This window comes from Micromys minutus (genome assembly GCF_963924665.1).
Source record: "Micromys minutus genome assembly, chromosome: 16".
Taxonomy (NCBI): Eukaryota; Metazoa; Chordata; class Mammalia; order Rodentia; family Muridae; genus Micromys; species Micromys minutus.
The window spans coordinates 55042743-55067847 of record NC_137985.1 but is presented as its reverse complement, the minus strand read 5'-3'; the positions used below and the strand labels follow the sequence as shown (position 1 = coordinate 55067847).

The 25105-nt window shown below is 38.2% G+C and overlaps 1 protein-coding gene across 2 annotated transcripts in view; it reads right to left on the bottom strand.

The window, feature by feature from the left end:
* DENND4A (DENN domain containing 4A) overlaps window positions 1-25105 on the bottom strand; it is a 115921-nt gene that overhangs the window by 2940 nt on the left and 87876 nt on the right. For both annotated transcript variants that reach the window (XM_080930743.1, XM_080930744.1), the window contains 13 exons: window positions 24906-25022; window positions 23843-23974; window positions 21390-22486; window positions 14027-14216; window positions 12148-12242; window positions 11185-11360; window positions 10952-11095; window positions 9752-9950; window positions 9231-9485; window positions 7379-7496; window positions 7247-7273; window positions 6636-6798; window positions 6408-6472 (listed from right to left, as the gene is read on the bottom strand). In XM_080930743.1, the coding sequence (XP_080786869.1) occupies window positions 6408-6472; window positions 6636-6798; window positions 7247-7273; window positions 7379-7496; window positions 9231-9485; window positions 9752-9950; window positions 10952-11095; window positions 11185-11360; window positions 12148-12242; window positions 14027-14216; window positions 21390-22486; window positions 23843-23974; window positions 24906-25022 (2778 nt within the window). The remainder of the gene's footprint in view (window positions 1-6407; window positions 6473-6635; window positions 6799-7246; window positions 7274-7378; window positions 7497-9230; window positions 9486-9751; window positions 9951-10951; window positions 11096-11184; window positions 11361-12147; window positions 12243-14026; window positions 14217-21389; window positions 22487-23842; window positions 23975-24905; window positions 25023-25105) is intronic.

The following is a 25105-nucleotide window of genomic DNA, read 5'->3' as shown; positions in this document are numbered from 1 at the left end:
TACCTGGTGATGCCCTTGGTTTAATTCCTAATGCCAAGAAAGAGGAAAAAAAAATCATGGTGATTTTTCCCAACAAAACATGCTCATCCATTTCTTTAGATCTATTTTTTTACAGTTAAAAATTTAGCTCTGCCTGGAATTTATGTGTTTTTATCTAAGTTTCCTATTGTGGGGACTTGGTGGAGAAAGTATAGATTTTAATATTTTAATTTTTAAAAGATATTGTCTTTTAATGTAGCATAGGCTGGCCTTAAAGTTACTTAGTAGCCCAAGCTGACTTGTAACTCATAGCAACCTACCTATAGATCTTAGTCTTCTGAGAACTAGGGTTATAGGCATATGTCATCATGCACAACCAAGAATCTTCTGATATCATCTAGAAGTGACTTTCCCTTCTTTCTCATAGGTAACATGTGGGAGTTCCTACTAAAAGACTGCGGTTTTATAACTATTGCTGTTATTCTATTATTTTGGCAGCACTGGAGGTTGAACCTAGGGCCTTGTGCATGATAAGCAAATTCTGTGATGCTTAGCCACACCCCTCACCCTTCTTAAACTTTTTATTCGGAGACAAATTTATTCTACATTTCCCAGACTACCTTCAACTAACTTTGAGGACAAGGCAGTCTTGAATTTATAATCTTCTTGCCTGAGCCTCCTGGGTAGCTGGGATTACAGGCCTGTAGCACAGGTCCAGTTCACTTTAAACAGACCCTGGAGACATAAATGAGCTATGAGTTATGCCTAGATTTTACTCAGATGAAGAAATCCATATTGTCTTATAAAATGTGCCACAGTGGTGCCCAGTGGAGACTTGTGTAGGGTGTCAACCAACAACACAACCAAGGACAGTCTTTTTTGGACATTTAATGAAATGCCCCTTGGCAGAGGGCAAGAGTAAAGTTTGCATATGCTCTGGGGTTCTACTGGGTAGAAAATAAAAAGATGGCAAATGCAAGCTGAGTGCATAGAAAACCTAGGAAAGAGATCAGGAGTCATAGATGCAAGCATCACCAACAGAATACCAGAGATAAAAGAGAGAATCTCAGGTGCAGAAGATACCATAGAAAACATTGACACAACAGTCAAAGAAAATACAAAAAGCAAAAAGTTCCTAACCCAAAACATCCAGGAAATCCAGGACACAATGAGAAGATCAAACCTAAGGATAATAGGTGTAGAAGAGAGCAAAGATTACCAACTTAAAGGACCAGGAAATATCTTCAACAAAATTATAGAACAAAACTTCCCTAATCTAAAGAAAGAGATGCCCATGAACATACAAGAAGCTTACAGAACTTCAAATAGATTGGGCCAGAAAAGAAATTCCTCTTGTCACATAATAGTCAAAACACCAAATGCACAAAACAAAGAAAAAATACTAAAAGCAGTAATGGAAAAAGGTCAAGTAACATATAAAGGCTGACTTATTAGAATTATACCAGACCTCTCAACAGAGACTATGAAAGCTAGAAGATCCTGGATAGATGTCATAAGATGTTTAAGAAAACAAAAATGCCAGCCCAGACTACTATATCCAACAAAACTCTCAATTACTGTAGATGTAGAAACCAAGATATTCCACAACAAAACCAAATTTACCCAGTATCTTTCACAAATCTAGCCCTACAAAGGATAAGAGATGAAAATCCCCAACACAAGGAAGAAAACTACACCCTAGGAAAAGAAAGAAAGTAATCTTGTTGCAACAAACCTAAAACAAGATAGTCACACAATCATAATTCTACCTCTGACAACAAAAATAACAGGAAACAACAATCACTGGTATCTAATATCTCTCAACATTAATGGACTCAATTCCCCAATAAAAAGACATAGATGATCAGACTGGATACATAAACAGAATCCAGCATTTTGCTGCATATAGGAAATTCATCTCAGTGAAAAAGATAGACACTACTTCAGTGTAAAAGACTGGGAATTTTTTTTCCAAGAAAATGGTCCCAAGAAACAAGTTGGAGTAGCCATTTTATTCTAATATTGAATAAAATTGATTTTCAACCAAAGTTATCAAAAAAGATAATGGACACTTCACACTCATCAAAAGAAATCTATTAAGATGAACTCTCAATCCTGAACACCTATGCTCCAAATGCAAGGACACCCACATTCATAAAAGAAACTTTACTAAAGCTCAAAGCACACATTGTACCACACACAGTAATAGTGGGAGACTTCAATTCCCCACTCTCATCAATGGACAGATTGTAGAAACAGAAACTGAACAGAGACACAGTGAAACTAACAGAGGTTATGAACCAAATGGATTTAACAGACATCTATATTACATTTCATCCTAAAACAAAAGATTATACCTTCTTCTCAGCACCTCATGGTACCGTCTCCAAAACTGACCAAATAACTAGTCACGAAACAGGCCTCAACAGATACAAGAAGATTGAAATAATCACATTTATCCTATCAGATCACGATAGTTTAAGGCTGGTTTTCAACAGCAACAAAAACAATAGAAAGCCCACATATACATGGAAGCTGAACAATGCTCTACTCAATGACAACTTGGTCAAGAAAGAAATTAAAGAAGTTTTAGAATTTAATGAAAATGAAGGTACAACATACCCAAACTTATGGGACACAATGAAAGCAGTGCCAAGAGGAAAACTCACCGTTCTGAATGCCTCCGAAAAGAAACTGGAGAGAGCATGCACTAACAGATTGACAGCACACCTGAAAGCTCTAGAACAAAAAGAAGCAAATATACCCAAGAGGAGTAGACAGTGGGAAATAATCAAACTCAGAACAGAAATCAACCAAGTAGAAACAAAAAGAACTATACAAAGAATCAACAAAACCAGGACCTGGTTCTTTGAGAAAATCAAAAAGATAGATAAACCCTTAGCCAGACTAACCAGATGGCATACAGTATTCAAATTAACAAAATCAGAAATGAAAGGGGAGACATAACAAAAGAAACTGAAGAAATTAAAAAAAACTATCAGATCCTACTACAAAAGCCTATACTCAACAAAACTAGAAAATCTGGAGGCAATGAACCATTTTCTAGACAGATAACAGATAACAAAGTTAAGTCAGGATCAGATAAACCATCTAAACAGTCCCATAACCACTAAAGAAATAGAAGTGGTCACTAAAAGTCTCCCAACCAAACAAACAAAACAAACAAACAAACAAACAAAAAAAGCCCAGGACCAGATGGGTTTAATCAAATTCTAAAAGAAGACCTAATACCAATATTCTTCAAACTATTCCACAAAATAGAAATAAAAGGAACATTACCCAATTAGTTCTTCAAAGCCACAGTTACGCTTATATCTAAACCACACAAAGACCCTAGAAAGAAAGAGGACTTCAGACCAAGTTCCTTTCATGAACATCGATGCAAAAATACTCAATAAAATTCTTGTAACCAAATCCAAGAACACTTCAAAATGATCATTTACCATGATCAAGTAGGCTTCATTCTAGGGATGCAGGGATGGTTCAATACATGAAAATCCATCAACATAATCCACTATATAAATAAACTCAAAGAAAAAACCCCATATGATTATCTCATTAGATGCTGAGAAAACATTTGACAAAATTCAGCACCCCTTCATGAAAAAAGTCTTGGAAAGATCAGGAATTCAAGGTCCATACCTAAACATAGTAAAAGCAATATACAGCAAACCAGTAGGCAACATCAAATTAAATGGTAAGAAATTTGAAGCAATCCCATGAAAATCAGGGACTATTAAAAGATGACCACTCTCCCCCTACCTATTCAATATGGTACTGGAAGTACTAGCCAGAGTGATCATACAGCAAAAGGAAGTCAAAGGGATGCAAATGAGAAAGGAAGAAGTCAAAATACCACTATTTGCAGATGATATGATAGTATAATTAAGTGATCCACAAAATTCCACTGGAGAACTCCTACAGCTGATAAACAACTTCAGCAAAAAAGTTGGATATAAAATTAACTCAAACAAATCAGTAGCCTTCCTCTACTCAAAATAGTCTGAGAAATAAGAGAAATGACACCCTTCACAATAGACCCAAATAATATAAAATACCTTGGTGTGACTCTAACCAAGCAAGTGAAAGATCTGTATGATAAGAACTTCAAGTCTCTGAAGAAAGAAATCAAAGAAGATCTCAGAAGATAGAAAGATCTCCCATGCTTGTGGATTAGAGAATTAATATAGTAAAAATGGCCATTTTGCTGAAAACAATCTACAGATTCAATGCAATCCCCATTAAAATTCCAATGCAATTCTTCAGAGTTAGAAAGAGCAATTTGTAAATTCATTTGGAATAACGAAAATCAACAATAAAAGAACTTTTGGGGGGAATCACCATTCCTGACCTCAAGCTGTATTAAAGATCAATTGTGAAAAAAAAAAAAAACCCTGCATGTTATTGGTACAGATATAGACAGGTAGATCAATGGAATAGAATCAAAGACCCAGAAATAAATTGACATACATATGGTCACTTGATCTTTGACAAAGGAGCTAAAATCATTCAATAGAAAAAAACCCCAGCATTTTCAACAAATGGTGTTGGTTCAACAGGCAGTTGCAAATTGATCCATTATTATCTCCTTGTATAAAGCTCAAGTCCAAGTTGCTCAAAGACCTCCACATAAAACCAGGTACACTGAAATTAATAGTAGATAAAGTGATAAAGTGGGGGAAGAGCTTAGAACACATAGGTACAGAAGAAATTTTCCTAAACAGAACACCAACAGCTTATGTTCTAAAATCAAGAATTGACAAATGGGACCTCATGAAACTGCAAAGCTTCAGTAAGGCAAAGGACACTGTCACTAGGACAAAACAGCAACCAACAGATTGGAAAAAGATCTCCACCAATCCTGCATTTGATAGAGTGCTAATATCTAATATTAACAAAGAACTCAAGAAGTTAGACTCCAGAGAATCAAATAATCCTATTAAAAATGGGTATAGAGCTAAACAAAAATTCTCAACTGGGGAATATCAAATGGCTGAGAAGCACCTAAAGAAATGTTCAACATCCCTAGTCATTGGGGAAATGCAAATCAAAACAACCCTGAGATTCCATCTCACACTAGTCAGAATGGCTAAGATCAGTAACTCAGGTGACAGAAGATGGTGGCAAGAATGTGGAGAAAGAGGAACACTCCCCTATTGTTGATGGGGTTGTAAACTGATACAACCACTCTGGAAATCAGTCTGGTGGTTCGCCAGAAAACTGGACATAGTACTACCTGAGGACCCAGCTATACCACTCCTGGGCATATACCCAAAAGATGCTCCAACATATAAGTACACATGTTTCACTATGTTCATAGCAGCCTTATTTATAATAGCCAGGAGCTGGAAGGAACCCAGGTGTCCTTCAGCAGAGGAATAAATACAGAAAATGTGGTACATTTACACAATGGAGTATGACTCAGCAATTAAAAACAATGACTTCATGAAATTCTCAGACTATGGATGGAAGTAGAAAATGTCATCCTGAGTGAGGTAACCCAGTCACAAAAGAACATACATGATATGCACTCACTGATAAGCAGATACTAGCTCAAAAGCTCAGAATACACAAGAAACAATTCACAGACCTTATGAAGCTCAAAAATAAGACCAAAATGTGGATGCTTCAGTCCTTCTTAGAAGGGAGAACAAAATACTCATAAGAGGAAATACAGGGACAAAGAGAAAGATCATCCAGTGACTGCCTCACCTGGGGATCCATCCTATATGCAGCCACCAAACCCAGTCACTATTACTGATGCCAAAGTGCTTGCTGACGGGAGCCTGATATGGATGTCTACTCAGAGGCTCTGCCAGAGCCATACTGATACAGATGAGGATGCTGGCAGCTAACCATTGGACTGACCACAGGGACCCCAATGAAGGAGCTAGAGAAAGGACTGACTGAAGGAACTGAAAGGGTTTGCAACTCCATGGGAAGAACAACAATATCAACCAACCAAACCCTCCAGAGCTCCCAGGGACTAAAACACCAACCAATGAGTACAGATGGAGAGACCCATGGCTCTAGCTGTATATGTAACAGAGGATGGCATTGTCTGGCATCAATGGGAGGAAAGACCTTTCTTTGGTCCAGTGAAGGCTCATTTCCCAGTGTAGGGGAACACCAAGGTGCTGAGGTGGGGGAGGGTGGTTGGAAGAGGGAGCACCTTTATGGAGGCAATGGGAGGGGCATGGGGATGAGATTCAGGGAATGGGATAACATCTGAAATGTAAATTCAGAGAATATCTAATAAAAGAATTAAAAAGAAAGTTAATGCAAAGATATAATAATTAAGACTATCAATGAAAACCCTTTAAAATCCACAATATGCTATACATTGTATTTTGTACATTTTTTTACAGTTTGTACAATAAACTATGTTATTTATGACATTGAGTTACCTATATCAATGTTTTCTCTTCCCAGTGCCACGAGTGAGAGAAATAATATTTCTCTATACAAACTCCTGTGGGCAAAAAGACATGGAGAAAATATTAGAATCCTTAGAGCTTTTATGTTCTCTGCCAACCCTTTTATGCTACATAAGCACAGAGTAGTATAAAAACAATGAAGCAAACAGGATGCTTCTCCTTAGAGAAATAACCCGCTCATTTGAGATAGAGACTTACCGCTGTCTTTTAAAATGCGGACACTTATTCAGTGTCTCTAAAATCTGACTCATGGGTCCATAGACATCATTCATTTTAATGCTTCTCACCATGCTCTTCAACAGTTCCTGGTTAAAGGAGTTATCACTTTTTTGTAACAAATGGACCATTGGATATTTTTGAGCTATAAAAGAACAGAAGAGAGAATGACAGACATGTTCTCTGTAGAAGAGAAAATACATTGAACATCAACTAACAACAGTTAAAGAAGTTACAAAACATTAATAATAAACCAAGGGCAATAGATAAAGAAACAGAAGTTTAAAAATGAAAGAGAAACAGGGAAATAAGACAATTAATGATAAAAATAGGCCTGCAGAGTTTTGTGTCCTCACACATAAAACTTAAAATAGTTTTCCATAATGAATGCAGCTCCCAAAGGAAAGTCTGTATCAGCAGCCAGGGATGAAAACAAAAAAATAAGGAAAAGAAGAGATTGGGACAAACAATGTATTTCAAGCTGAACTGTATAAAACACAAGCAAGCCTTTCACCACTTACAGAGCAGCCCTCCCAAACAAACCAAGAACTCAGCTCCACAGAAGGCACCTGTATCAACTAATTAACACTCACTCTCAAACAGAAGGGTGCGGTTCTGACCTGTAAGACAAAACCACAGAGACACAGAAGTCAATACACAGTGGAGGCTTTTTAAAGCACTCGGAGATTACTCTCCTGAAGTCAGCATTCTATAACAGCACTTACTGTGGGCATTCCAGAGGATGTACAAGGGTTGCCCTGGATCTTGATGTAATTTCATGTTGTCCCATAACATCTGTATTAAAACATACTTGCTATCTTCAGACATACAGTGACGGGGAATCTGGGTTGTTAAATAAAAATTTATTACTGACCTTTATATAATTTTGTAAATATTTTATAAAGTCTATTTTAGGGTTTCCATTGCTATGATAAAAAACATGACTAAAAGCAATGTGGAGAGGAAAGGGCATTTCAGTTATAACTCTCATCACTGTCTACCACTGAGGGAAGTCAAGGCAGGAAGTCAAGGCAGGAAGTAATTCAGAAGCCATGGTGGAACAATTTCGTGTTTGCTCCTCAAGGCTTCCTCAGCCTGCTTTCTTCTAGCACCTAGGACTACCTGCCCAGGAGTGGCCCCACCCATAGTGGGCTGGGCTCTCCCACATCCACCACTAATTAAGAAAATGCACCACAGGCTTGCCCAAAGTCAATTTGATAGAGGCATTTTGTTAATGGAGATTCCCTCCTATCAGAAGATTGTACCTTGTGTCAAGTTGACATAAAACTGGAAAGTACAAAGACTCATAAAAAATGTAAAGACACACACATAGGAGAGAAAAAAAAGAACAGAAAATACATATTTTTACACATTTGATACCCAATGAAGGAAGACCTACAGAGGTGAGAGGCTAATGATCTTTAAGCAGCAGATTTAACAAGGCGCTTGATGCCAATGAGAAAGGACATCACACAGGGCTAATCTTGTCCCTGCTTACAGCTCCACAGAGAAATAAATCCAGCAGGCTCATTCCCTCCATTCACTATTTCTCAGTTCAAGACCCTTGCCTAGACAAGACAATTGTGGCTAAATTAATATCTCTGTCACTCATCTACATGTACTGAAAAAAAAAAATCAAAAGCACATGCATGGTCACAGACATGCATGTACAAGGGAAAAGACAAAAAGTTCCTGAGTGTAGAGACTATACTTTAGTGGTTCAACCTAAGAACAGGTAAGAACACCCTTAAGAAGCAACGTCTCAGGGCTGAGTAGCTGACTCAGTGGGTTAAGTGCCTGGTGCACAAGTGTGAGGACCTGAGTTCAAATCATCAGAACCTCTGTCAAAGCTGGACACAGCAATGTGAATGTCTGTAACCTCAGTGACTCCAAGATTGGAGGTGGAAAGAAGAGATCCCTAGGATCTTGTGGACTGGCAAACCTGGAGTCCACAGCACAGAAGCAACAAAAGGCCCTGCTTCCAAACAAGGTGGGTAGGGAGTAATGACTCCTGAGGCTGTCCTGGGACCAAAGTGTGCATCTGTGCTCACATGCACAGACACATAGAAATGGAAATACAAAATGGCTGAGGCTGAATGTCAGTGGTACAGTCATTGCCTAGTATATATGAAGTCCTTGGTTTGTTCCTCAGCACTAGTTTTAAAAACTGGGTTAAACAAATAAATGAACATAATAAACTCAAGAGTAAGGGAAGGAAGAAAAGGGGAGTGCACACTTACAATATAAATTAGAGACCCTAAAACATACTGATCTTTCTTATTTCTGATGGGGGGGCTAACTCCTAAACCTTTACGTAAGAGTAATTTCCACATTATTTCTCAAGTGATAACAAAATACTCAATCACATTTTGTGTTATTTTGAGAAGGCTGAAACCATGACTATATTACTGCTAGTCTGCAAATTCAACTAAAGGCAGTTAGTTCTATTTATGTGCTGATTCTGATGGTAGTGAACATGTCAAATATAAAAACAAACCTAATTTTGTATCATGAGGAATATGCAAACAATATGACAATGATAGCATTAAGTTAGCCTTCTAACTTTACTTTTCCTACCTTTGAATACTTGTTACAATGCTCAGAAGAAAGAATCAATCCAGGCAGGTTACTGGGCAAGTCAAGGCGTCTAAAATACCACACCAGGTTCCAAAAGACAATTGGATGATGGTCCACAAAGTCTGCCACTGTTATTGCATGGTCACCTTCATTTTCCAATAAGCTCTCAAGTTCCTTCCACACTACTAAGGGACTAAGGTATGGGACGGTGACAGGATCTGGACTTGGTAGGTGCCATTCTAACCCTAAAGAATCCTGTTGAAGAAAACATACATGACTAATATAAGAATGAGGATGCACTATCATTCTAAATGTAAAACAGACATGAAAAATCTGTGATTTCTGTGAGTAGAAAGCTATATCATGGGATAGGACTCTGCAACAATAATGTAATTGTTCTATATTATACAGATTGTTCTATATAACATATAATTCATATGATCTATATAAAACTAATAATGTTCTTCAGGACTAAGGGAACATAATTTTAAAAAAACAAAACAAAACACTGAAATACATACTGTAGGCCCTTGTAAAGTCGCTGGCAGGCTGCCTGTAGGAATGAGTTTCTGTCCTCCAGGATCATCCTTATCCAAGGGGCCACATGTGCTGATGCTTCTGGCCATTGGGAATAATGGGCATTTTGACACAACAGTTTTTGATCGGTGAGCAGGGATCTGAATACTTCGGGCACATGGATTTTCCTGCTGTTTAGATTTGCTTGCACATTAAAAAAAAAAAAAAAGGAAAGGAAAGGAAGAAAGGAAAAAGAAAAGGAAATCCTGTCAGTGCCTAGACTTCCTTATATTATCTCATCTTAGTACAAGAACCATGTTGATTCTTTTCAGAATCAGAGCTGGGCATAGCAAAATAAATCAAAGGAAATGTGCTACTCAGTCCTCAATGAAGAAATAAGATATATTTTAAGCAGTGGGATAATTGGATCAAATAAACTTTTAATTTTGAAGATTAATTTATTCAAAATGTTTACTGAGTAGACTTTACATAGCATCATGACTAATCCTTGATATACACGATAGAGAAAATGGGTATGTATTTCAGGAGTTGCAAAGAGAAGAAAGAGGAACACAAGGAGATATGAGAGAAGGTGGACACAGAGGTTTTGGGTTTTACAGTCTAAATATTTATGATCAAGTGGGTTGTGTTCACCATGAAATACGACATAGGCATTTTCTTTTTCTGCACATGTAATTGAAACATGGCTTTACCTATTTGGTTACATATGGTGAATTTGGCACTTAAAAAAAAAAGAGTCAAGTTTCTGTATTTAAATATATGTTGGGATTCAGACCCGAAACAAACAGCTAAGGTGCATATTTAACATACCAAAATGAACCTGGCCTCCAGGTTCTCCCAGTATCCCTCAGTTCCTATCTGGCATACCCTGCCCTCTACCCTGAACTTTCCAGGCCAGGGAATAATGTTTTCCCCCCACAGGACTCTATATGTCTCCCCATCCATCTATCTATCCATCCATCCATCCATCCATCTATCCATCCATCCACCCAACCATTTGAGGTGGCGTCTTGTTATATAAACCAGACTATCCTTAAACATCCTCTTTTTGCTACCATTCAGTGATGAGATTACAAGAATATACCTTTTCACAGAAACTTATATCTTAGAATAGTCAACTATTCTTCTTTCACATATGCACAAGTATCATATATGCAGTTACAGTTCTCCATAGCTATACTTACTTATTTAGATCAAAAGTCCCTTGAACAGAGAGAGATGTGTCAAGACCAGAAGCTGATGCTGAAATGCAAGACTGCCTTGTCCGATTTGAGAACGAAGATGCAAAGTGCATAGTTTCCGTTGATGAGCTAGACTTCAAGAAATACCTAGAATATGAATCAAAGACATTTTGAGGAAAGAGGTATTTTAGGATACAATATCCTTAAGCGGAAAGAAAAATGGGGCATGCTGTTACCTTCCAGGTCGTCTTAAATCTCTAATTTCAACATTCAGAAAGGGTAAGAAGAGATTGCCACAAAATGGGCATGTGGTATTGAGATTTGAATCATCTGCTGTCCAGCCAGCCATGATTTCCTCATCATGAACAAGACAATCACAAGTCCTACACCGAGAACAACTTGAGATGAGAACCTAGGGAAGAGAACATTTCATGAAGCAAGCTGATCTGCACAGGTTACAAATGAAAACACACACTGGAAAACTAAAGCTCACAAAGATTCTAAGGCAACAATCAAAAGATTTGAGCAAGTACAGCCACATGCTGTTCATAATGGCAAGGCCAGCGTGTGCCTGCACACGCTGCTGTTGCAGTTGATAAGACTTGAGTCCCTGACTGCACAAACACAAACTCTACTCAGCACTCACTGTTTATTTTTCAGCAGAACCCAAATCTCTTCATGTAAATTAGTGCAAAATAGCAACCATATTTAACAAAATATTTAGAAGCAACATCTTTCAGAAAAACTGAGGAACATTTTAAAGTATAAAGAGTAAGTTTCTCACTGTAAGGAAAGAAGGTATCTTCAAAGTGATGGAATGAGAAAAGTTGGCGACAAGGCCAGACTGTGTCTTCACCAGCCTCAAGTTTATTTATACAACAGAACTGGTTATGTTATGATGCAGAATAAATGTTCAAAGAGAACATGTGTATAACAAGCTATAAATACAAATGTTGAAAATTAAAATGCTTTTACATGTTGTTAAATCACCACCAAGCATGAAATTGTCCTAATAACCCAGCATGACAGCAATGATTTAAAACAACAGGTATCAACAACCCTGGAAGTAATAGTACACTTTGTGAAATTTCTGAGGATACATATTCAATGTCAGTCACTCCACCAATAACCATCAATACTAAGGAAATGTAAATTTTATAAAGCAGTGCACACAGGAACTTTCACGAGGAAGACAGTACCTCCATTGCATAGTTCTGGAAGATATTGGTATTACTGGTGTTGAGAGAAGATGCAGTCTCTGATTTTCCAGGTAAGGCAAACTTTGACAGGGATCCTGATTAAAAAATAAAGAGCAAACCAATGAAAACTGAAGGGAAGCAATCTAAGAATAATTTCTGTCATAAACTTTGATAAAACGCTAACTTGTTCTACGAAGCATGCCAAGAGTAACTGAGAAAATCATCTTCATCATTTCCACTCCTTCTTTTTGTTTTTGTTTGTTTCTTTTGGGACAGGGCTTCTCAGTGTAGCAATCCTACTTGTTCTAGAACTCTCTATGTCAACCAGACTGGCATTGACTTCACAGAGATCTGCCTACCACTGCCTTCCAAGCTCTGGGATTAAAGATGTACACCACTACGACCCATCTGAGAGTCTTTTTCAATTTAAAAGAATGGTGTACACTACCAGCTCACCTAACTATAGGGGATTGGTTAAATTCTGTGTATTAGAAACACTGTGTTTCTCCTTTAGATGTTGTGTGTACTATTGTTTTTTCTAGGAAACCCCATTGTGGTTTTTATTGTTTCTATGTGCCCTTTTACCAATAAAAGACGGTCAAAATCATTTCTACAATAGATACACATAAAAACAAAGCTGTGACATGTTCCACACAGCAAAACACAGAAGTTGGTCAACATGCTTAGTCAGTGCATTTATGTGTGTGCATGAGTGTCTGTGGTGTGTGTATACTGGTGTGTAGCATATGAGTGTTCACATGTGATATATATGTGGAGGTCAGAGGTGAACTTGTTAAGTCAGTGCTCTCCTTTCACTGTATAGGTCTGGGAGATACAACTCAGGCTATCTAGCTTGGCAGCAAGTAGTTTTACCCACTGAGCCATCTCACCTGCCCCAACACATTTTGTCATACTGATGAGACCACGGGAAAATAGGCATTCTTACATGCAGGTACTGAAAATGCAAAATAGTATGCGTCTGAAAAAGGAACTTAGAAATACCATTTCAAGGATACATTGGGAACTATAAATATAGTGGAAAATGGCACATGTTGTAGTGTTATTCAAACTGAAGACTTAATGCTCAGCAGTAGTCAGTGGTTACAATAAACTAATATGGCTACCCATGAACTAAACCACTGTGAAAATGGGGAAGGGATAGTCACAGTGATGATCTGGGCACCAACGCCACAGTCTGATAAGTGAATGGAATATAATGGGTGAGAAAGGCTTATTGCCTGTTACCTTTGAGTTTCAAAATAGTAAAGCTTTATAAAAGGACCTGTGCTTACATTCTTAAGTGAAAAGATAAACAAAAGTGAGATAAGCAGTTACAGAATAGCAGCAAACAGTATGAAAGATAGGGACAGGATCCAGACTTCTCTGAAAGTGCCCTGATTTTGCAACCCCCCCCAATTTTGTTTTACATTTCTATTTTTAAAAAATTTTTTATTAGATACTCTCTGTATTTACATTTGAAATGTTATCCCCTTTGCCCACTCCGCTCCAATCCCCTCTCCCCCTCTACTTGTCTTCACAAAGGTGCACTATCTCCCAATCACCTTCTCTACCCCATTGCCTTGGCATTCCCCTACATTGGGAAAACACACCCTCCCTGGACCAAAGGCCTCTTCTCACATTGATGCCAGACACTGCTATTCTCCGCTGCATATGCAACTGGAGTGATGGGCCTCTCAAAGCATGCTCAATGGTTGGTGTTCTAGTCCATGGGAGTTGTGGAGAATTTGGTTGGTCGACAATCCCCCCTCCCAATTTTTGTTTGTTTGTTTACTATGTAAATCTTCTAAGATTGAAAAAAATCAAACCACGAAGAAAGAAAGATCCTATGAATCAGCAGCATAACAGAATCTAGGCGAACCTTCTAAGGAGGCAGAGCTTCCCAGGCTGGCCCGGCTGGCATCAATTCCCTTGGTCCCTGAAGCCGCACTGCTTTCCTGGGAGGAAATGGCTCCTTCCAACTCATGGCAGACATCTTCATCTGTCAAAGAGGTAGATTCAGAATCCTGGGCTCCCACTGAAGAAAGACTGGTACGATCAGAACTTTGATCCTAAGAACATAATTATAAGCTTAATTTCCTTCACATTTAAAATTGTTATTTAAAAGTCACTTCTTAGATAGAAACCACTACCTACCACCTTCTACCCAGATGAGCAACATTACAACTTTTACAAGAAAAACAACCAATTTTACAAAGGCATATCATTCTGGATAAGTATGTTAGAGATCAACTCTGTCCGTGTGTGTGTGTGTGTGTGTGTGTGTGTGTGTGTGTGTGTTTGCACTCTGTTCAGGTGTGAATGCCCAGGGGTGTGTGTACATTGTGTTTAATTACATATGTGTGTACATATGTGCAGCCCAGAAGAAAACCTTAAGTGTTGTTCCTCAGTAGTTGTCCACTCTTTTTTTGAGACAGGGTCTCTTACTGGCCTGGAGCTTGCTAAGCAGGCTACATTAGAGGGCCAACAAGCCTCAGGGTTCTCTGGTTCCCTGCTTGTAAATGACAAGCACAAGCAACTACAGCTGACCTTTTAAAAATATTCATTTATTTAAAAACATTTCATTTATATTTATGAATATGGCTCTTTCGCATGCATGTCTGTCTGTGCATTCAGTACCATAGAGGCCACAAGAGGGCATCAGCACCTCTGTGTGGGTGCTGCAAACCTAGGACATACCACCCTGAATGTGCCAATCCCAAAGGTTCTAAGAGCAGCCAATATTCTTAACCACTGAGCCAACTCTCCAGTTCAGTGATTTTTATTTCTGATTCATGAACTACTTAGAACTTTGGGATTTTTTTGACACCATACTTGTTAATACTTTTACTTTGATTCTGTTGTGATCAGAGAATATACTTTCATTAAAAAATCTTATTGAGGGCTGGAGAGATGGCTCAGAGGTTAAGAGCACTGACTGTTCTTCCAGAGGTCCTGAGTTCAACCCTCGAAACTACATGGTGTATTACAACCATCTGTAATGGGATCTGATGCCCTCTTCTGGTGTGTCTGAAGACAGTGAGTGTATTCACATACATGAAATAAATAAATAAATCTTAAAAACTTGTTGAGATATAATTTACGTTATAACATTCAGAAAATTAATTTTACAAAAACTGACTTCAAAAATTCAAGAAAATTTCTTATTAAGATTTTAAAACAGTTGAATTAAATGTTTAAATTGAATTAAAATTTTTACGTTTATTTATTTTGTGGAGAAGGGATTATTTGACACCACTGCAAAAGTGTGGAGGTCAGAGGATACCCAAGGGAGTCAGTTCCCCCTTTAGGCTTGGCAGCAAGAGTTTTGACCTTCTAAGTCACCCTACTACCAGCCCCAACTGAATTATGTTACTGAAGTCATATACTGGGTACCCTACAGTGTCACAACCTTGTGTTGAGCCATCATAAGTGCTTTAGGAGACTTAGTAAGGCAAAGGCAGCCTTTATGCTGACAACTATTTATAATGCTTCCTTCCTGAAGATCCAAGTTTTCTTTTTAGTAACAATTTCCTCAGCCTGAACTGCAGTGAGCACAGCTTATATCTTACAGAGAGTCTGTTCTCTATTCATTCTCCCCTTTGTCTGAAGTGCCCTTATTTTACCATAAGCCATGGAGAGAACTTCACTACATACAGACTTGGCCCTGCTGTGTCTTCTTTCAACACCCTAAAGATGCTTTCTCACCAAACTCTTTCCTTCATGGTCATTCTTTCTTTATCCCTTTAGTAATTTTTAAAAATACTTTTAAAGAATTAAGCCACACAGTGGCAGCACATGTGTTTAATCCCAGCACTAGGATCCTGGCAGAGATAGGTGGATCTGAGTTTTGGGGCAACCTGGTCTATAGAGTGAGTTCTAGGACAGCCAGGGCTACACAGAGAAACCCAGTCTCAACAAAACAAAAAAATTTTAAAAGTTTGGGTTGTTCTTTATAGATTCCTTTGGTTGTTAGCTCTTTGATTATGATATGTACAGATGCATTTTAAAAAAAAATTATCTACAACTATTTTGGAGGTCTATAGCACAGCTCATGTGGCGGTTGGAGAATAACTCTCCTCTGCCTTTATATGGATTCTGGGAACTGACCTTAGTTACTAGGCTTGTGCAAGTGCCTTCAATGGCAATAAGCAATCTCAATGGCCCCGAATGTGATTTGTAGCTTGCTGTGTCATGTCTATCTGCAAATTTATACATTTTTTTTCAAATATGGTGAGCTATAATGCTCCTACTTTAAGTATCAACCATCATTTTCTTCAGTCCTTTGGAAATAACAACTATATCTATCCTATTTATGCCTTTCATATTGTCCAACAAGTCTTTAAGGCTCTGTGCACTTTTTAAAAGACTGAGTTAGTTTTTTAGTTTATATGTGTGCTTTGCTTGCATGTATGGATGTGTACCATCTGTTCACAGTGCTCACAGAGGTCAGAAAGGGCACTGGATCCCTTAGAACCAGAGCTACAGACAACTGTGAGCCACCATGTAGATATTAGAAATGGAACCCAGATCTCCTGTTATGTGTCTCTCCAGCCCAGGTATGTGCATCTTTATACTTTTTTTCTTTGCTGTTATCTGTATTCTGTTCTTGAATCTATCTGGTGAGTTCATTTTATGCTATGCAAGCACTTTACCACTGAATTATACCCCTGCCCCTGTTTCTTGTTCTGTTTTTCCTTCCTTTTTGTTGAAAAGGTTTACCTATATAACTTCAGTTGTTTTCGTACAGCTGGCTTTGGTTGTTAGCCATTTGCTTATGATATGTACAGAAGTGGAAGTCAGAGGACAACTTTCCTCAGTCTACACCTAAGGATAATCTTTCCTCAGACTCTTGATCACTGGAACTAAAAGGTGTGCACCACAATGCCAGCCTTTCTGGTTCTTTATAACATCCCTTTTGAGAGAAAATTTCATGTAGCCCAGGCTAGCACTGAAAGCACCATATTCTGTGTTGTAGCTGAGAATGACCTCAGCTTCCAGATTCCTCTGACTCTATACCTCATAGGATTACAGGCACATGCCACCATGATTATCTATTACATCATCATCATCATCACCCCCATCACCATCATCTCACCTTGGCTACTGTAAATGTTAGCTTTGTGTAGCATAAGAGTACTGTAATAATATTTTGGGGACTATGGATGCTTTAGTTTTAGCTTAATATAAAATTGTACTTGGGTTGTGTTTGTTTTGATCTCTGTAGGTAGAGTTTTAACCCAGTCTTTTCTGTCAGTCTGTATCTATCTCTTATGTGTGTAAATCAAGGATTATGCTGAGAGTTAAATAGGATTCCCTTCAAACTCTTTAGCCTGCAGAGGCCTCTTTCCTGATTCTTTTGTACATAAAATATGGGTTCTTCTGTGACTTTAGTTTTTAGAGCTATGATGGCCCACCGTGACTGCCCTTGGGGCATGGAGGTATTGGAAGAGAGAACATGAAATTCATCTCTGTGGGGGTCCCTCCTTGAACTTTGTCAGTTCTTTCTTACTTTGCAGAATTTGTAGTTGTTTATATATATTTTCTAGAATTTATAGTAAATAGATGTAGGGTGAGACGAACTGGTCTTATGCTATCACAGTGAATTCAAACTATCACCTGAAGCTTTTAAAAATATTTCTTTTTTGCTAGACATGAGGATGATTGCCCTAGACAGTAGAGGACAACCTTGAGTACTGCTCCCAGGTACCAAGAACCTAACAAATTGTAATTATATGTATGATATCCACACATGAGTGCAGGTGCCTGAAGAGGCCAGAAGTGCCAGATCTGCCTGAAGCTGTGAGCCTCATGATGTAGGGATTTGTCTACTTTTGTTGTGATATATTTGTTTTAAGACTGGGTCTTCAAGAAACAATTCACAGATCTTATGAAGCTCAAAAAGGAAGAAGGCCAGAATGTGGATGCCTCAGTCCTTCTTAGAAGGGATAACAAAACACTCATGGGAGGAAATACAGGGAGGAGCAAGGATTGAAGAAAAGATCATCCAGAGACTGCCTCACCTGGGGATCCATCCCATATGTTGCCACCAAACCCAGTCACTATTGCTGATGTCAAAGTGCTTATTGAAAAGAACCTGATATGAATGCCTCCTCAGAGGCTCTTATACAAATGAGGATGCTTGCAGCTAAGCATTGGACTGAGCACAAGGACCCCAATAGAGGAGCTAGAGAAAGGACTGAAGAAGCTGAAAGGGTTTTCAATCCCATGGGAAGAACAACATTATCAACCAAACAAACCTTCCAGAGTTCCCAGGGACTAAAAAACCAACCAATAAGTACACATGGAGAGACCCATGGTTCCAGTTGCATTTGAAGCAGAGGACACCATTGTCTGGCATCAGTGGGAGGAGAGGCCTTTGGTCCAGTGAAGGCTCGTTTTTCCCAGTGTAGAGAAACACCAAGGTGCTGAGGTAGGAGTGGGTGGTTAGGAGTAGGAGCATCTTCATGAAAGCAAGAGGAGGGGAAAGGGATATGGGAGTGGGAGGAAAGGGGATAACATTTGCAATGTAAATACAGAAAATATCCAATAAAAATGAGGAAAAAAAAGATACTGGATCTTTGTTCTATTTGGTTTTGTTTTGTTTTGTCCCCCTACCTCACCCCCAACATGACACAAACTAGAGCTATCTGGGAAGAGGGATCTCAATTTTAAAAATGCCCCCAATAAGATTAGCCTGTCAGCAAATCTATGGGTAATGCTGTTAGAGTGCTGTGGGTGGTGCCAGCCCTAGGTAGGCAGTCCTGAGTAGTGAGAGAAAGCAGGATGGGCAACTCATGGGGAGCAAATCAGTGAGACGTTTTCTTCCATGTTTCTGCCCCTGCTCTTGCACTTGAGTTCTTGCCCTGACTTCCCTCAAAGATGGACTTTAATTGGAACATGTAAGACAAATAAACCCTTTCCTCTCTAAATCTGCTTTTGGTCATGGTCTTTATCACAGCAACAGAAAGAAAACTGAAAGTCTTACATGCATGAAAGTCAGTACTTAGGTTAGGCTATCTGCCTGGCTCACCCTCCCCTGCCTCCCAGCACAGGGATTACAAGTGTGCTACTGTAGCTGGTTGTTTCTAATGTGAGTTCTAGAGATCAGACTCAGGTCCTTATGATTGTAAGGCAAGTGCTTTACCAATTTAGATATCTGCATATCTCAGCCCCCTTTCTGTATTTTTAAATTTCTTTTCTTTCTCTAACTCAGTACAGATATTTTTAAGTGGCATCTCTAATCTTTCAATTTGTTTTATTTGCTATCAAATTTATCTATTGTGTTCTCAATATATTTTTCAGTTTTTATGGCTTACAGTCTTTTTTTTTATTCCTCCAAAAGATCCTCATTACCTTGTGAAATTCTCCACTTGCATAATTTCTGTTTCTTTTCCTTTGTTTCCTTGAATATTTGAAAATTACATAAAGGTCCCTTGCTAATACAAATATCTGGATCATTTGGGGTTCTGTTTCCATTACTTACTTTTGATAAGGACTCTAGGGATTTTATTCCTTCAAGAAGAGTATATTTTTGATGTGCTAAATAAAAACTAATTATTGTAATTTAATCACAGATTAAGCCAAATCAATTCTAGCTTTTACAGTCTACCTAGGGATTGCTAATACTCCTAAAGTACAGATTTTCTGGGAGGGGAGGGGAGGAGAACTGGAGATTGAATTTAGTCCTCATGCATGCTAGTGGAGAGCTCAGCCATTGTATTTAATCCTTAGCCCTGGGTATATATATGTCTCTCAGAGTTCAGGGACCTGTTGGAAAGAGCTCCTCCTTTTTTGGCAGCTCATAGATACTAGCTAGCTCTTTTCACCACAGAACTCAACTCCTAAACATTGTTTTCCAGAGGCTTTCTGCTTACCTGTCTCATGGAGCATCAGTATTGAGAAAATGTGCTTCCTCACCCCTTGAAGTATTGCCCTCTCCAACCTTGCCTAAGGAAATCAATCCTGCATTGTCTTTAGAATCAGCAATCACTTTCCCTGAAGGAGATGCCAAGCAAGACAATGCTGATATTTCTCCAATGCCCACCAATTGTTGTCTCTAGATGTAACTAGTCTAAGCAGGTTCCTAGAAGTGAAATATAAAGTGTAGTCTATAAGGAGGTAAGCTATACCACTAAAGAAGTAATTCATTCAAGTAGAAGTTTAGGGAATGTGTGGGAATGAATTTTACGGGCGTGGGATAATGTAAAGAACCTAAAAACAGGACCAGGCTGGGTTTATCAGTGTGGACCTATTGAACAGAGACTCTAGATTTAATATGAAAGTTTGAACAGTTAAAAAAGGTGCTGAGAGTTTGACTAGTTGGCTAAAGTATTTGTCAGAAGATGGCCTGATTAAAAGAAACTGGAGAGACCTGACATGCCTTAGTTTAGTATTAATGAAGGGATTTTGAGGCTGAGTAAAACTGGAATGCAGGGATGGATTTGCTGTTTAGAACCTAATACACCATGATGGAGAGGTCCAGAAGACATGGTTTCCCTAACACTGAGAGAGGACAGGGGAACTTTGTCAGACGTTATGGTGAGAGATGTGGCCACTCCACTGCATGAATGAAACATAATAGGTCTAACTGGACCCTGAAGAGCATAAGCATGAGGCAGCACTGGCTTTCCAAAGGCCAGGACAAGACCTTCCATTCCTGAAGCCCTCAAGTTTTATATTTTGTGCTCCCCACCACACCTCTTTCATTCCTCTCTCTCCTCTCAAAAATGGCAAACCTAATGTTCTAGGCTCACAATTAGTAGAAATGCCTTCTGAGGAAAAAGACTATTGATTTAGTTTCTTTGTGTAATTTCTTGCTTTTCTGTTTCCTAACTGTGGTAGTTCTCTGATGATTATAAACACATACTTTCTATACTTCCTCTACATTTTTGCTCTTGGGAGAAATACAAGTCTATCACAAGATACTTCATCCTATCCAGGAGGAGACAGCATACTCCTGGTTAGTAATTTTTGGAAACATACTGAACACTGACAAAAATGTATATTCTGAAGAAAATCTGAAGAACATATACTGCTCTTGCAGAGAACCCAAGTTCACTTTCCAGCACCCGCATGGCAGCTCACTACTGTCTGTAACTATAGATTCCAGGAATCCTGTATCCTCTTCTGGCTTCTGGAGACACTTGAACATAGTTAAGACAGATGTGCTCCTAAGTAAGCTGTAAGTGATAGTGGTGGAGATAGCTTAGAAAAAGAAAAGTAGCAAATGCCAGCAAACCAACCTTTGATGATGTGGTGTACATGGTGAACTTTGAGTACCATTTGCTTGCTTTCTCTGCAACTCCTTTCCCAGCAGTGAACACACTGTGTCTTAGAACATCAAGTTTAGGTACCAGCAGTGTATCTAAGTTAAATGAAGGTGATGAATGGGCTAGTGTGTCTTGAGATCCTTCCCTAAATGGACAAGTGGGTGAGAAGGCTGGTGAAGACCACAGTCTATCCCTTGGTCTTTCCTCGCTTTTGGTGTAACTTTTGGATTTGGTAAGTCTCACTGGCCTCGGAGAATTAGGAGGCAGGCTTGATCTTCTGCAGGCCTTGACCAATGTTGGACTTTTCTTATTGGTTAACTTATCATCACATGTTCGTTGTAAATCAACGCTTGGTGTTCGGCTTGTCAAAGGACTGCTCATGTTATTCATGTACATCTCAATCTCTTCAGCTAAATTTCGCCTGGCAGATGGTGTTGAGATGCTCTTGTTATCATCTTCATCCTCTTCCTCTTCCACTTTCTGCTGCTGCTCAGTCTCAGCAACCAAAAGCGATAAAGGATCAAATCCTGTTACAACATCTTTTTTTTCAGAAGGTTTTACTAAAAAGCTGCTATTCATACGCTGAAGCCTCTTGGGATTTTGTGCAGTGACACATCCTACTTTTGATCCATCTGCTTCAGTATCTAAATCTTCTAAGTCAAAGATAACAGGAGACTCCACTTTATCCAGGCAGTTAGAACTATCGAAAGGTGTGTCATCATCACTAGACTCCTTCTCTAGGCTGTCTCTCTTTGATCTTACTGGTGGTTTTCCAATATCAAGACTATTTGGCCTTGTGCTTTTTGAGATAACATTTGAAAGAATTTTTGCATCAGCTCCTAATTTTTCAACCATATCTCCAGGGTTTGTTTTCTGGTTAATTCTATTCAGCATAAACCCCATCAGTACCCCACCACTAAGGTTACGGTTCCTATTTCCCCAAGGCATTTGCTGCTGCAAATGAGATTCATCATCACTTTTATGTCTTTTCCTAAAGCATCTGCTTGGCATGCTCTGTGCTTCATTTGTGTCCTCAAGAGATGGCATTAAGATCAGCTCAGGTGTGCTTTCTGAAAAACAAAACAAAAAAAAATGTGCTTTCAGTTATGAAAATGGACTCGGCAATATGTCATCTTAAATATTTAAAATACTAGTAATGGGAATGAAAATAGCAGATGCTCACTGGTGCCTGGAACTCCACAGGTCCCATTTCAGGCAGTTTACTGCTATTGTTGTTATAAACATTCTAACACTCAGAGCAGACAAAACAAACATGCAGAGAGAGAATCTATTTAGCCAAACTTACACAATTTTTAAGTAACAAGACTTAGATTCAAATTCAAATTTGCCTAATGAGAAAGGCTATAGTTCTATCCATTAGAATATACTGCTTATAAAAGAAAAACTTACCAATAATATATATATATATTTAACAGTATAAATTTATACTAAATTAAGCTGTAGAACTGTAACTATGCTAGAGAAACTTGGGAGTCTAAGCCATCCCCTTATTACAATGGAAAAAAAGCCCCAATAACAAGTCAAACCAATGGTACCTGGCAACTATATCAATTTTATCCACATGTAAAAGTTATTTTTAAATCTTCAAATCTTTTCTGACTATGTATATAGGTTAAGTAACTTTACCTTTGTTTCAATATAGAAATCTCTGTATTGTATTATGCAAATATTTTTTAAAAGAAAAACATTGATTTTTGGCACTTATTTGTTTGTTTGTTTATTTATTTATTTATTTATTTATTTATCTATCTATATATCTATCTATCTATCTTTGGAGACACTATCTCACTAAGTAGCCTGGGCTTTCTGAAGCATGTTAAGTAGATTAGGGGATCAGGAACTCAGAGATTCACTTGCCTTTGACTCCCAACTGCTGGAATCAAAGGCATGAATGACCATGGCCATGGAATTAGATTCTTAAACTATCTGAAAGACTATTTAGTTTGTCTCTGAATAAACAGGAACTACACTAGACTACAAAAGCATGTGGTTCATTTAAAAGTTGGCTAGATATATGTTCCCCTCAGATTCACTCCTCCCCTCCCCCTTTTTTGCATAGTTTCCCTTCTGAAAGTCCCAACAGTTCAAAACGCAGCACTTAGGCTGCAGATGTGCCTTTATACCTTGTTATAATAAAAGCTTGAGAAAATATGATATAAAACACAAAACCCAAGCTCCTAAGTTTTGCTAGGAGAGGGCACACAAATATATTCTAATAGATAATTCTAGTGCATTAAGATATTTACAAAATAAATATTCACTGGTATCAGTAGGATGGCTCAGTGGGTAAGGATATCTGCCACCAAAAATCAAATCAAATCTAATTGTAAAACATTTAAAAATACAAACTTAGTAGACACAGATATAATCTATTCTGTATGCACAAATGTAAACTGTTAACTTACCCTCACATTCTCCAGACATTTTATCAGCACTGTCATTATTTGCACCATTGAGGCGAACTATAGTAGATGAACTTTGGTAACTGAGAGTAGGGAGGCAATCAGCACTTCCTTTTGTACTCTCATTCTCTGATACTATAAAGGCAAAAATAGAAATGTTAACAAAATTAAACTTATGTATGTTTCAGGATGTATAAAGAAGGGCTTTTAGTCTTAGATAGTTCAAAAAGAAAATTGGTGATAAGAGTATACTAACTGCTTCTCTACACACTTGTCAAATAAACCACTGCACTTAAAGGCCATCAGGTGTGGATCAAATTACTAAGAGCTGGTTATATATAAGGCTCACATAGCATTTTATATTTTCTCTTTGGTTGTAAAAGACACACTTTGGAGTGGGAAGAAAAGGGAACTATAAATTGTAATTCACCAACAAACTTTAAGTAAAGGTATTGTGCTAGCTAATTTTATGTCAACTTGACACAAGCTGAATTCACTAGGGAGTAGGGAGCCTCAACTGTGTAAAATGCCTCTATAAGGCAGGCCTGTAGGGCATTTTTTAATTAGTGAGATGGGAGAGGGTCCAGTTTGTTTCTGTCTTTTTTGTTTCTGCCTTGTTCCTGCCTTGGCTTCTCTCAGTGGACTGTGGCTTGAGGTATGGAAACCAAGTAAATCATTTCCTCCCAAGTTGCTTTTGTTCATGGTGTTTTATCATAGCAGTAAAAGACCTAATTAAAACAAGTAGTATTAAACGTCAGAAAAAGAAATCTGCTCTAAAAAGAAAAAAAATAGACATTTCCAGTACAAGTATTTTAACATGAGTCACACAGCACTCACTTTTTAACAGGGTTTGTTTGGAAAGTGTCTCACCACTGAGCAGTCACACTTGCTACATGATTCTTTTGGGAGAGAGTACTAGGTAGTAAAGAGGATCAGTGAGAAGGAAGATAATTATAACAGGAAGAGAGAAGGCAAAACTAGTACTTTTTTACTTAAAGTTATTTGTATTTCCTGTGCATGAATGTTCACATGTTTACATAAAATCAACTTAAGAATTGATACCTACAGGAACTAGAATCACTCCCGTTTATATCCTTTGCCCCTTGAATGTTTTCAGTAGATGTGCCCTCTTTTCTAACATCGTCTTTAGATAGTGAACTATATCCAAGATCACATCGGCCACCTGAACAGAAACAGAAACAAATTCTATGCTGCTTATAATTGAGATTATTTCTGAAACAAATTTAATGACCAGACAGAAGATTA